The sequence below is a fragment of the Rhinoderma darwinii genome, chromosome 1 (genome assembly GCF_050947455.1).
Source record: "Rhinoderma darwinii isolate aRhiDar2 chromosome 1, aRhiDar2.hap1, whole genome shotgun sequence".
Lineage (NCBI taxonomy): Eukaryota > Metazoa > Chordata > Amphibia > Anura > Rhinodermatidae > Rhinoderma > Rhinoderma darwinii.
This window is the reverse complement of record NC_134687.1, coordinates 138,603,372-138,616,902: the sequence shown is the minus strand read 5'-3', so window position 1 is coordinate 138,616,902 and position 13,531 is coordinate 138,603,372. Positions and strand designations below refer to the sequence as shown.

Here is a 13,531-nt window from a genome sequence, read left to right as displayed (position 1 = left end):
TTGTCGACAATTCACAGTACGGAGCAGGCAAGGAATAAAAGGGAAATATTGCTCGCATGTGCGCTGAAGCCACTTCAAAACAGATGATTGGCGAGGGTACCGAGAATCAGACCCTCACCAATCAGATATTAAATGCCTATCCTGAAGATAGGCCATCAATTTCTTCTCACTATAAGATCATTACCATTATGTCCGTGTTACGCGCGTGGAAATCACGCGCGTCGCACGGACCTATGTTAGTGAATGGGGCCGTTCAGACTGTCAGTGAATTTCACATACGCTGCGTGACACTCAACGACATGTCCTATACTTGCCCGTGTTTCGGCAGCACACACCCATTGAAGTCAATGGGTGTGTGCAAATCGCGCACGGCACACGGAAGCACTTCCGGGTGCCGTGCGTGATGCGCACTACAGTAGTAAAATAACTGAATGAAAACAGAAAAGCACCTCGTGCTTTTCTGTTTGTAAACATAAAAACAGAGTGCCATAATGATGCCGGCTGCATGAAAATCACGCAGCCGCTCACCATATGCTGATGACATGTGGACCTTTTGCGACCTTTTGACATCAATGGGAGGCAGAGAAAGCATACTTTGTGGCGTTTTATGCCCGCGGCGCTCAATGGCCGTGGGCGAAAAAACGCAGCGTAAAGCGGTGTGCAGGCAGAGGAAAATCTGCCTCAAAATTCCAAACGGAATTTTGAGGCAGATTTTCCTCCTGTAAAAAATGTGTGTGAACCCAGCCACGCACCATATGCGGATGCCACACTGAACTTTTGCGCGCGCAAAACGGACACGTTCATGTGAATAAGGCCTTAAAGAGACTGTCACCACATTATAAATGTCGTATCTCCTATATAAGGAGATGGGCGCTGTAATGTAGGTGACAATAATGCTTTTTATTTAAAAAAACGATCTTTTTTCACAACGTTAGGAGCGATTTTGGTTTATGCTAATGAGCTTTCTTAATGCCCAAGTGGGCGTACTTTTACTTTCGACCAAGTGGGTGTTGTACAGAGGAGTGTATGACGCTGACGAATCGGCATCATGCACTCCTCTCCATTCATTTACACTGCACTAGCGATATAGTTATATCGCTATGTGAAGCCTCATACACAAGCCCTAACATTACTACAGTGTCCTGATAATGAATACACATAACCATCCAGCCTGGACGTCATGTGTACTCAGAATCCCGACACTTCTGAATCTTTTCTGTGAGATTTACAGCAACGGATACGAAATCTCGTTTACCTCATAATCTCGCGGCGTGTGTTCAATTGAACACCTATAGCTGGACGTCTGGCTCCTAGCCCAATGTCGTACAAATGCCTTCTGATCGTTTTTTTCGACACTGGTTGCCGCCCTAGGCTTGGGATGTGATGTCCGAATTCACTTGCAGTACAGAATGGATCACCACGCGTCATTCTTCCAATCAGACAATCTGTTTGTGCAGAGGTTCATCTCTGTGAACCTCTAGCTGTCATTCCTGTTTGTTGTTCTCCCAACCTCCGGGACACACATTGTTGAACAGTGCTGACATCTCGGCCTAGGCGCGTAGCGATCTGCCAGAGTGATAAACCAAGGTCTGTCCAGTCAAGAAATCCGTCCCTCTCAGTTTATGACAACTTGATCTAATTTTTGAGGTTTCACGTGGCCAAAAAAACTTTGCTTTCAATCTAGTTTTTATGCCCCTCCCACATGCCACAGATTGGAGCTAGGTGCCTGAAAATGTAAACATTTGCAGTTCTTAGCAATCCCTGCTACTTCCTCGATATGCAGAACTTACGGCTTGCCCTTCTTAGTGTTGCAATTTAAATGTTGAGTGTGTGTTGCCTGGGTTCCTGTAGGTATCAGAAAGTTCACTCATTGACAAGAATGGCCCATTGAGCAAATACAGGCACAGAGAATAAAAAAAAAACATATATAATTTATCTGTTGCGCAATGTAAACATTTATAATAGAGGAAACCACAAATCCATGCATTTAGTAGATTCGTTTTAGACCTTGAATATTAACCTTTTTCTCGATCAATGGCATTAGATATTGTAATTTGGCAAGCCTTCTAAGAGTGCTTTTCCGAAGCACTTACATGAAATACAAGGTCATGCGATATTAGTCTAGCTTGCTTTCAGCGTTGAGATAGATGCTTCAATCTGTACTATGCAATGTATAAAAAAAAAATTCTATAGAATTTCTCAGGTACTCCAATGAAGTTGTGTATTGAAGATTCCCTTCTATCTTCACCACCAAAATTATTTTTTTTTTTTTTATTGCTCCAGTGTATGAAAAATGTATCAACTTCTCAAAATGGCCTTCATTAACCCCTTCTTGCTCCATGACGTACTATTAGGTCAGTGACCTAACAGTAGATCACGAGAATAACCGCCATTCCACCCCCCTCGCCCGACACATTTTTGAGCTGTGACAACTGCGGTCACATACAGCAGTGGTCACATGCTCTTTTCCCAGGGACAGATGGTGGTGGTCCCCGCCGATTAACCCCTCAGGAGCAGTGTTCAATAGCATTCGCGGCTTCTAAGGAGTTAGAACACCATCGAAGGCCATGCGACAAGATCGCGGGCTGCCGATGGTTGCTATGGCAGGACAAACGACGGAATCAATAGCGGAGTCGACTGCGCTATTGATTCCGTCAGAAAACCGTAAATCTGCCGGAATGGTGACGAACGGAAACCATTAGCGATGTTTCCGTCACCATTGATATCAATGGTGACTGAAATGGAAGTTGTGGTTTCACTTTCACTTTCCGTTGCGGGGTTCACCCGATGGAAACCTCCGATGGAACCCCGGAACGGAAAGCGAACGGTGATGTGAACCCTAAGGCAAAACAAAAACGAAAATTATTTTAATTGTGCAAACACCTTAAGACCTAAAAAAAAAACTATAAACATATGGTATCGCCGTAATCTTATCGGCCAGCAAAATAAATTGAATATGTCATTTATAGCGCACGGTGAACGCTGTAAAAAAAAAGGAATAAAAATCAAAAGTAGAATTGCTGTTTTTTAGTCACCACGCCTCTTAAAAATAGAATAAAAAACTGATCAAAAATCACATGCACCCCATGAAAATTACAATGACTTCCTCAAGGGGTTTAGTTTCCAAAATGGGGTCACGTTTAAGGGGTTTCCCCTGTACTGGTACCTCAGAAGCCCTGCAAATGTGACATGGCACCCAGAAACCAATCCAGCAAAATATACATGCCAAATATCACTCCTGCCTTTTTGAGCTCTGCAGTTTGTCCAGCCAGCAGTTTATGACAAGATCTCTTCAAACTGGACATGGTGCGTAATAAAAAGAAGGCCTCAAAATCCACTAGGTCCTCCTTTGATTCGGAGGCCTGTGCTGCAGTCCATTACCACACTAGGGCCACACGTGGGATATTTCTCAAAACTGCAGACTCTGAGCAATAAGTAATGAGTTGCGTTTCTCTGGTAAAACCTTCTGTTTTACAGAAAAAAAATGGAATAGAAAGGATTTCTGACAAAAAAAAGGAAATTTGTAAATTTCACCTCTATTTTGCTTTAAATTCCTGTGAAACACCTAAATTAATAAACTTTCTAAATGCTGTTTTGAATACTTTGAGGGGTCTAGTTTCTAAAATGGTGTTTTATGGGGGTTTCTAATATATGAGCCCCTCAAAGCTGCTACTGAACTGGTACCTAAAAAAAAGAAGAGGCTTTTGAAATTGTATTCAAAATATGGGAAATTGCTGCTTATGTTCTAAGCTGTGTAACATCCTAGAAAAAAAAAAAATGTTCAAAAAATGATGCCAACATCATAGGTTCAAGTTGCTGTCCAGATCAAACACCAGAATGCGGATGAATTATGATCTGTGACTGCTGAATGGTTGTTGGTTTGAGATAGGATAGCTTGAATATCATGCCAACAGCTTGCACAGAAAATTCTATAAGGTTTACCAAAAATGGTGCACAAATTCAAAAAATCTGATTTGTTCTACTTTCAATATATTCCAAGTACACATATGTCTGTACAGTTTCTTACATCTGCCATTGAAAAAATAAATGTAAAAAAATTCCACCGCCATATGTGTTTTTGAAGATTTTTTTGTACGGAACTGCATTATCTAAATTTTTAATGCAGTTAAAAAAGGAGTACCGACTTATACAGGTCAAACATATATGCCAAAAGGACAATCTTTTAGCAAACATTAGGCTATTGAAGACTGTGGACATGTGGATGTATTCATTAAGAAGTGCTCCTGGAGTATATAAAGGCTACGTAGACCTAAGGAAAGATTTTTTTATTTTTTTTAATCAACTTTAGAACTTAAATGTGATCGATATTAGCTTGATCCTGTTAGTCAAAAAAACGCAGGACCCGTTCTTAGCAGAGCAGTCAGTACAGCTAAACTGACATATTTGGCTGAGAGAGAACAAAACAGCTTGTGGGTGTACATTATACATAGAAGCTGTATGGTAAAAAGTAAAATAAATATATTTTCAAAAAGGTGTACAAAGCAAATTAAAACGGTCTTTTTGCGGCTCTGTCACAAACTCACCAATAAATCCAAGCTGCGAGAACTCAAGTATAAGCCAATCATCAGAAGCTTGTTTGGTAGCAAAGTCCTTGATGTATTGGAAATAATCGGGTTTGGCAATAATGTCATCTTCCAGCTGTTAAAAGTGAGAAGTCAGTGATAAAAATTTGAATGCAAATGCAATGTAACACAGAGGAAAGAAAGCAATAATGTGCACAAAGTTTCATGGACATATAAAGCACTTAGGACATTACTACAACATAATATAATGGGGTTACTGGTCACCAGACTCTACTTATGAACTTCTAACAGGCTGCTACAGAGTTTGACCCTAATAAAAGATGAAAAGTAACATCAAATGTGACTTGAGCATATCAACAAAATTACATCATAACTAGAACTACTATATTTATACTTGCCTTGTACACCATTGTATTGCTTGAGAAAGGCCCTACATGAGGGCTGCAAAAAGGGAGGAAGGGATTTTTTTTTTTTTTTAAACCATGTAATTGGAAAGGCTTATTCTTCATGAATATGTTATACCAACATATTCTGCAGCGCTGTACAGACATTCTCATTCACAATTCACATCAGAACCTCATCAGGGCTCACAATCCAATCTCAGAGAGACACACACACACACTAGCGCCAACTTCATATTCAGCTAATTAACCAATCAGTATGCTTTAGAATATATTCACATGATGCAGTTTTCTCACGTTTTTATTGTTGCGCGACCAAAACCTATACTACGACGACGCATGAATTTTACTGCGATTTGCAGACAGCGAAGAAACCACAGCAAATGGCAGTAAAACAGCAAGTGGTTTTGCATTGCAGTTTTCGGCCGTGCGGTACACCCCTATACACTATAGCTGGCCAACCGGCTGTTTGCGCCATTCCCATAGACTTTGAATGGAATGGCAGCGCGCATGCTCGACCGCTGCTCTATTCAATATCCTACTTACTGCGGTCGAGCATGCGCAAATCCCACCGCTGGGGCTCCCACCAAAAGGGGTTCGAATCCGCCGTTCTCACAGATTGGTGGGAGCCCAAGCGGTGGGGCCCCTAGCAATCAGAAAATGATCACCTATCCTGTGGATAGGTGATAAATTATGATTCTGGGAAAACCCCCTTAATAATAATAATGGAAAATCTATTGATATATGCCCCTTCATTCCTTTGAATCCTTTTTATCCCCACTACAGGACTGGCTTCAAGTACACTCAAATTCAATTGTCAACCCACATGTATGCTGCTATGGTTCTTCCCTAAACCCCATTTACTAATATAAATAAACTCTTCAGTGAAGTAAATAACATTTAATATTTTGTTACAATGTTACCTGTCAAGTCGTGGAATATATTAGGCAGCAAGCCAACAGGCTGTTCATTATATTTATGTGTTGGAAGCAGGAAAAATAGGCAAGTGTAAGGATGTGAGCAACTTTGACAAGGGAAAAATTGTGATTGATAGACGACAGGTCAGAACATCTCAAGAACAGCAGAAATTGTGGGGTGTTCCCAGTATCCAGCGTTTAGTACCTACCAAAAGTGGGTCAAGGGAGGACACCGGTGAACCAGTGACTCGGTCAAGGGCGTCCAAGGCTCATTGAGGAGTCTAGGTGTAAAGGATCTGCCAGGCACAGCTTCGGGGTTAACTCCCAGAACTAATCAGTCAGCACCTGAGAATACATCCCTGAGACTGAGTCCTGCTTCCACCATTCAGGCTGGCAGGCTTAGGAGTGGGAGAACCTATCGTAACCTGGCCAGACTCAGCTAGCTCCCGCCCTCGGTCTATTTAAGCCTGCACTTCCTGTCCCTCGGTGCTTGTGATTCTTTCCTTGTGGTTTCCTGGCCCAGCTACAGCTCCTGCTATTTTTGATCCTGCTCCATACAGACCCTGGCTTACCGACTACTCTTCTGCTTTTCGATTTGTACATCGCACACTCCTGGCTTGACTCGGCTCGTTCACCACTCTGGTTGCTCACGGTGTTGCAGTGGGCAACGGCCCCTTTTTCTTGCTTGTGTTCCTTTGTATGTTTGTCGTGCACTTACTGAGCGCAGGGACCGCCGCCCAGTTGTACCCCGTCGCCTAGGGCGGGTCGTTGCAAGTAGGCAGGGACAGAGTGGTGGGTAGATTAGGGCTCACTTGTCCGTCTCCCTACCCCCTGCCATTACATAATCACAAGCCCATACCTAGTCTACCCCTGGTCCCTGACACCACTATGGATCCCCGTGAGACCCTGGCTCAGCAAATGCAGGGTCTCTCCCTACAGGTCCAGGCCCTGGCTCAGAGGGTCAACCAGCCTGATGCTACCCTGGTAGTTCCCCTCACCGCACCCCTTGAACCCCACCTCAAGTTGCCCGACCGGTTCTCAGGGGACCGGAGGGCTTTTCTCTCCTTTCGGGAGAGTTGTAGGCTTTACTTTCGTTTAAAGCCTCATTCCTCAGGTTCTGAGAGTCAGCGGGTGGGTATAATTATGTCCCGGCTCCAGGAAGGGCCCCAAGAGTGGGGCCTTCTCCTTGGCTCCTGACGCCCCTGAACGTTCCTCCGTTGATTGTTTCTTTTCTGCTCTTGGACTTATTTATGACAAGACTGACAGGACTGCCTTTGCCGAGAGTCAGCTGGTGACCTTACGTCAGGGTAACAGACCTGTTGAGGAGTATTGCTCTGACTTTCGGAAGTGGTGCGTAGCTTCTCGGTGGAATGACCCTGCCTTAAGGTGCCAGTTTAGGTTGGGTCTGTCGAATGCCCTGAAAGACCTGCTAGTTAGCTATCACTCTTCTGACTCCCTAGACCAGGTTATGGCTTTAGCGGTACGACTTGACCGACGTCTCAGGGAACGACAACGTGAACGTTTATGTGTTTTCTCCTCCGACTCCCCCATGATGCCTCCCGAAGCTCCGTTGCTTCGTTCCTCCCCGAAAGATTCAGAGATACCTATGCAACTCGGGGCCTCCGTGTCCCCCCAACAACGTAGAGAATTCCGCAGGAAGAATGGTCTCTGCTTCTACTGTGGGGACGACAAGCATCAAGTGAACAACTGTCCTAAGCGTAAGATTGCAGCCAGAGAACTTCCGCGTGTAAGTGATCATCGGGGAGGTCACTTGGGCGCACAGGTATTTCCCGTAAATATGAAACGTACTAAGATCTTGCTTCCCTTTCAGGTCTCTTTTGATGGTAGGTCTGCGACCGGCAGTGCCTTCGTGGATTCAGGGTCCTCTACTAATATCATGTCTGTGGAATTTGCTATGTCCCTTGCTATGCCTCTGATTGATTTGCCTAAACCTGTCCCGGTAGTGGGTATCGACTCCACTCCTCTTGCTAATGGTTATTTTACACAGCATACCCCTGTTTTTGAACTCCTTGTTGGCTCCATGCATTTGGAGCAATGCTCTGTACTGTTGATGCAGGGATTATCGTACGATTTGGTTCTAGGTCTTCCCTGGTTGCAGTTGCATAATCCCACGTTTGACTGGAATACTGGGGAGCTAACCAAATGGGGTAATGAATGTTGTACGTCATGTTTTTCTGTTAATTCTATTTCTCCCCCTAAGGAGGCGAATACGCTACCCGAGTTTGTTCAGGACTTCGCTGATGTTTTCTCTAGGGAGGCCTCCGAAGTGTTACCTCCTCATAGAGAATACGATTGCGCTATCGAATTGGTACCAGGAGCTAAGCTTCCTAAGGGTAGGATATTTAATCTTTCTTGTCCCGAACGTGAAGCTATGAGAGTGTATATCCAGGAATCCCTGGCCAAGGGTTACATTCGTCCCTCTTCTTCTCCGGTAGGTGCTGGCTTCTTCTTCGTGGGGAAGAAGGATGGTGGTCTTAGGCCATGCATTGACTACCGTAGCCTGAATAAGGTCACGGTAAGGAACCAGTATCCCCTTCCTTTGATTCCTGATCTCTTTAATCAGGTTCAGGGGGCCCAATGGTTTTCTAAATTGGATCTACGGGGGGCGTATAACCTTATTCGCATCAAAGAGGGGGATGAGTGGAAGACTGCGTTTAACACGCCCGAAGGCCATTTCGAATACCTAGTCATGCCCTTTGGGTTGTGTAATGCCCCTGCGGTCTTCCAGAATTTCATAAATGAGATTTTGAGAAATTACCTGGGGGTTTTTCTGGTAGTGTACCTTGATGACATACTGGTGTTTTCCAAGGACTGGTCCTCCCACATTGAGCATGTCAGGAAGGTGCTCCAGGTCCTTCGGGAAAACAAACTGTTTGCCAAAACCGAAAAATGTGTGTTTGGGGTACAGGAGATTCCATTTTTGGGTCAAATCCTCACTCCTCATGAATTTCGCATGGACCCCGCCAAGGTTCAGGCTGTGGCGGAATGGGTCCAACCTGCCTCCCTGAAGGCGTTACAGTGTTTTTTGGGGTTCGCTAATTATTACAGGAGATTTATTGCTAACTTCTCGGTCATCGCTAAGCCCCTTACGGACCTCACTCGCAAAGGTGCTAATCTCCTCCACTGGCCTCCTGAGGCTGTCCAGGCTTTTGAGGTCCTTAAGAAGTGCTTTGTCTCGGCCCCGGTGCTGGTTCAGCCCAACCAAATGGAGCCATTTATCGTGGAAGTTGACGCATCTGAGGTGGGAGTAGGGGCTGTCTTGTCCCAGGGTACCAGGTCCCTCACCCATCTCCGCCCCTGTGCCTACTTCTCCAGGAAGTTTTCGCCAACTGAAAGTAACTATGATATTGGCAACCGCGAACTCTTAGCCATTAAATGGGCATTTGAAGAGTGGCGCCACTTCCTGGAGGGGGCTAGGCACCAGGTAACGGTCCTTACCGACCACAAGAATCTGGTTTTCCTAGAATCCGCCCGGAGGCTAAACCCGAGACAAGCTCGATGTGCGTTATTTTTTACCAGATTCAATTTTTTGGTTACCTATAGGGCTGGGTCTAAAAATATTAAGGCTGATGCACTGTCGCGTAGCTTCATGGCCAGCCCTCCTTCGGAGGAAGATCCTGCTTGTATTTTGCCTCCAGGTATAATCATTTCCTCGATCGATTCTGATTTAGTCTCTGATATTGCTGCTGATCAAGGTGCAGCTCCCGGGAACCTTCCTGAGAACAAGCTGTTTGTTCCCCTGCAATTCCGGCTAAGGGTACTTAGGGAAAATCATGACTCCGCACTATCTGGCCATCCAGGCATCCTGGGTACCAAACACCTCATTACCAGAAATTATTGGTGGCCTGGGTTGCCTAAAGACGTTAAGGCCTACGTCGCCGCTTGTGAGGTTTGTGCTAGGTCCAAGACTCCCAGGTCCCGACCAGCGGGCTTACTGCGTTCGTTGCCCATTCCCCAGAGACCTTGGACACATATCTCCATGGATTTTATCACCGATTTGCCTCCATCCCAAGGCAAGTCGGTGGTGTGGGTGGTGGTGGACCGCTTCAGTAAGATGTGCCACTTTGTGCCCCTCAAGAAACTACCCAACGCCAAAACGTTGGCTACCTTGTTTGTCAAACACATCCTGCGTCTCCATGGGGTCCCTGTCAATATTGTTTCGGACAGAGGGGTACAATTTGTTTCATTGTTTTGGAGAGCCTTCTGTATGAAGTTGGGGATTGATCTGTCCTTCTCCTCTGCCTTCCATCCTGAAACCAATGGCCAAACGGAGAGGACTAATCAATCTCTAGAACAATACTTAAGGTGTTTTGTCTCCGACTGTCAATTTGATTGGGTCTCTTTCATTCCCCTCGCCGAATTTTCCCTTAATAACCGGGTCAGTAACTCGTCAGGGGTCTCTCCTTTTTTTTGTAATTTTGGGTTTAATCCACGGTTCTCCTCCGTTTCACCTGGTAGTTCCAACAATCCCGAGGTAGAGGTCGTTCATCGGGAACTGTGCACAGTCTGGGCCCAGGTTCAGAAAAACCTAGAGGTGTCCCAGAGCGTACAAAAAACTCAGGCTGATAAAAAACGTTCTGCTAACCCCCTGTTTATGGTCGGGGATCTGGTGTGGTTGTCGTCTAGGAACTTGCGTCTCTAGTTTCCGTCCAAGAAGTTTGCTCCCCGGTTTATTGGGCCGTATAAGGTCATTGAGGTCCTCAATCCTGTCTCCTTCCGGCTGGAGTTACCCCCGTCTTTTCGGATACACGACGTGTTTCATGCCTCCCTCCTCAAACGCTGCTCCCCGTCCTTGGCTCCCTCGAGGAGACCTCCTGTTCCCATCCTCACCCCTGAGGGGGTGGAATTCGAGGTGGCCAGGATTGTGGACAGCAAGATGGTCCAAGGCTCCCTCCAGTACCTGGTCCATTGGAGAGGATACGGGCCCGAGGAGAGGACTTGGGTACCCGCCCGGGATGTTCACGCTGGGGTATTGGTCAGGAGGTTCCACCTGCGTTTCCCCAGTAAGCCAGGTCCACTTAGAAAGGGTCCGGTGGCCCCTCATAAAAGGGGGGGTACTGTAAAGGAACTGCCAGGCACAGCTTCGGGGTTAACTCCCAGAACTAATCAGTCAGCACCTGAGAATACATCCCTGAGACTGACTCCTGCTTCCACCATTCAGGCTGGCAGGCTTAGGAGTGGGAGAACCTATCGTAACCTGGCCAGACTCAGCTAGCTCCCGCCCTCGGTCTATTTAAGCCTGCACTTCCTGTCCCTCGGTGCTTGTGATTCTTTCCTTGTGGTTTCCTGGCCCAGCTACAGCTCCTGCTATTTTTGATCCTGCTCCATACAGACCCTGGCTTACCGACTACTCTTCTGCTTTTCGTTTTGTACCTCGCACACTCCTGGCTTGACTCGGCTCGTTCACCACTCTGGTTGCTCACGGTGTTGCCGTGGACAACGGCCCCTTTTTCTTGCTTGTGTTCCTTTGTATGTTTGTCGTGCACTTACTGAGCGCAGGGACCGCCGCCCAGTTGTACCCCGTCGCCTAGGGCGGGTCGTTGCAAGTAGGCAGGGACAGAGTGGCGGGTAGATTAGGGCTCACTTGTCAGTCTCCCTACCCCCTGCCATTACACTAGGGAGCGCAGGCTAGCCCATCTGGTCCGATCCCAGTACAGATACTGTGGCACAAATTCTGAATCCTTTCTTAACACAAGTTGCATTGCAACTTGCTGCATTTTGGGCTGCGTAGCTACGGACCGTTCAGAGTGCCCACGACAACCCGTCAGCCGCTGAAAACTCCTACAATGGGCACATAAGCATCAGAACTAGACCATGAAGCAATGGAAAAAGATTGCCTTATCCAATGAATCATGTTTTTTTATACATCATGTGGACAGCCAGGTGCGTGTGCATTGCTTACCTGGCGAAGGGATGACACCAGGGTTAATTGTGAAAAAAAAAGAAAAATGTAGCTTAATTGCAAAAATTTGCATTTTTCTCAATTTAAATGTATATGTTTGAAAGACAGGCAGTTATAACACACAAAATTGTTGCTAATCAACATCCCCCATATGTCTACTTTATGTTCTCATAGTTTTTTGAACATCCTTTTATTTTTCTAGGACGTTACAAGGCTTAGAACTTTAGCAGCAATTTCTCATATTTTCAAGAAAATTTCAAAAGGCTATTTTTACAGGGCCCACTTCAGTTGTGAAGTGGCTTTGAGGGCCTTATATATTAGAAACCCCCAATAAGTCACCCCATTTTAAAACTTCACCCCTCAAAGTATTTAAAACAGCATTTAGAACGTTTAACCCTTTAGACGTTTCACAAGAATTAAAGCAATGTAGAGGTGAAATGTACAAATTTCTTTTTGTAGAAATTCAGTTTTAATTAAAAAAAAAATTGTAACAGAAGGTTTTGTCAGAGAAACGCAACTCAATATTTATTGCCCAGGTTCTGCAGATTTAGGAAATATCCCACATGTGGCCGTAGTGTGGTAATAGACTGAAGCATCGGCCTCTGAATCAAAAGAGTACCTAGAGGATTTTGGAGCCATCTTTCTATTAGAATATATTTTAGGCACCATGTCAGGTTTGAAGGGCTCTTGCGGTGCCAAAAAGGTGGAAATCCCCCAAAAGTGACCCCATTTTGGAAACTACACCAATTGAGGAAATTATCTAGAGGCTTTGTGAGCATTTTGACCACACAGGTTTTTTGCAGAAATGATTGGAATTAGGCCATAAAAATGTAAATCTATATGTTTTCAAAGAAAATGTAGGTTTAGCTAAATTTTTTTCATTTCCACAAGGACTAAAGGAAAAAAAGCACTGCAAAATTTGTAAAGCAATTTCTCCCAAGTACGGCAATACTCCATATGTGGTCATAAACTGCTTTTTGGGCACACAGTAGGGCTCAGAAGGGAAGGAGTGCCATTTGGCGTGCAGATTTTTTCTGGGCGCTATGTCGCATTTGCAAAGCCCCTGAGGGACCAAAGCAGTGGAAACCTCCCAGAAGTGACCACATTTTGAAAACTACACACCTAAAAGGTATTCGCCTAGGGGTGTAGTGGGCATGTTAACTCCGCTTGTGTTTTGCAGAAATTAGTGTGCACTCAATGTTGGAGTGAAAATGGGATTTTATTCCATAGATATGCCAATATGTGGTGCCCAGCTTGTGCCACCATAACAAGACAGCTCTTTAATTATTATGCTGTGTTCCCCGGTTTTAGAAACACCCTACATGTGGCCCTAATCTTTTGCCTGGACATTTGACAGGGCTCATGAGTGAAAGAGTATCATGTAAAATTAAGGCCTAATTTGGTGATTTACAAAGTATTGGTTCACAATTGCAGAGGATCTGATGTGAAATAATTAAAGAAACCCCTGAGAAGTGATCCCATTTTGGAAACTGCACCCCGCAAGGCATTTATTAAGAGGTGTAGTGAGCATCTTCACCCCACAGGTCTTTTCTATAAGTGATTGCGCTGCGGATGGTGCAAAGTAAAAATGTCAATTTTTCCCTAGATATGCTATTTCCGTGGCAAATATGTCGCGCCCAGCTTGTGCCACTGGAGACACACATCCCAAAAATTGTTAAAAGTGTTCTCCCAGGTATGGCGATGCTATATATGTGGAAGTAAACTGCTGTTTGGGCACGCTGTAGG

At 45.1% G+C, this 13,531-nt stretch overlaps 1 protein-coding gene across 1 annotated transcript in view; it reads right to left on the bottom strand.

The window, feature by feature from the left end:
• MGAT4D (MGAT4 family member D) overlaps positions 1-13,531 on the bottom strand; it is a 153,034-nt gene that overhangs the window by 34,217 nt on the left and 105,286 nt on the right. The window contains exon 8 of the mRNA XM_075860422.1: positions 4,545-4,659. Within this exon, the coding sequence (XP_075716537.1) occupies positions 4,545-4,659 (115 nt within the window). The remainder of the gene's footprint in view (positions 1-4,544; positions 4,660-13,531) is intronic.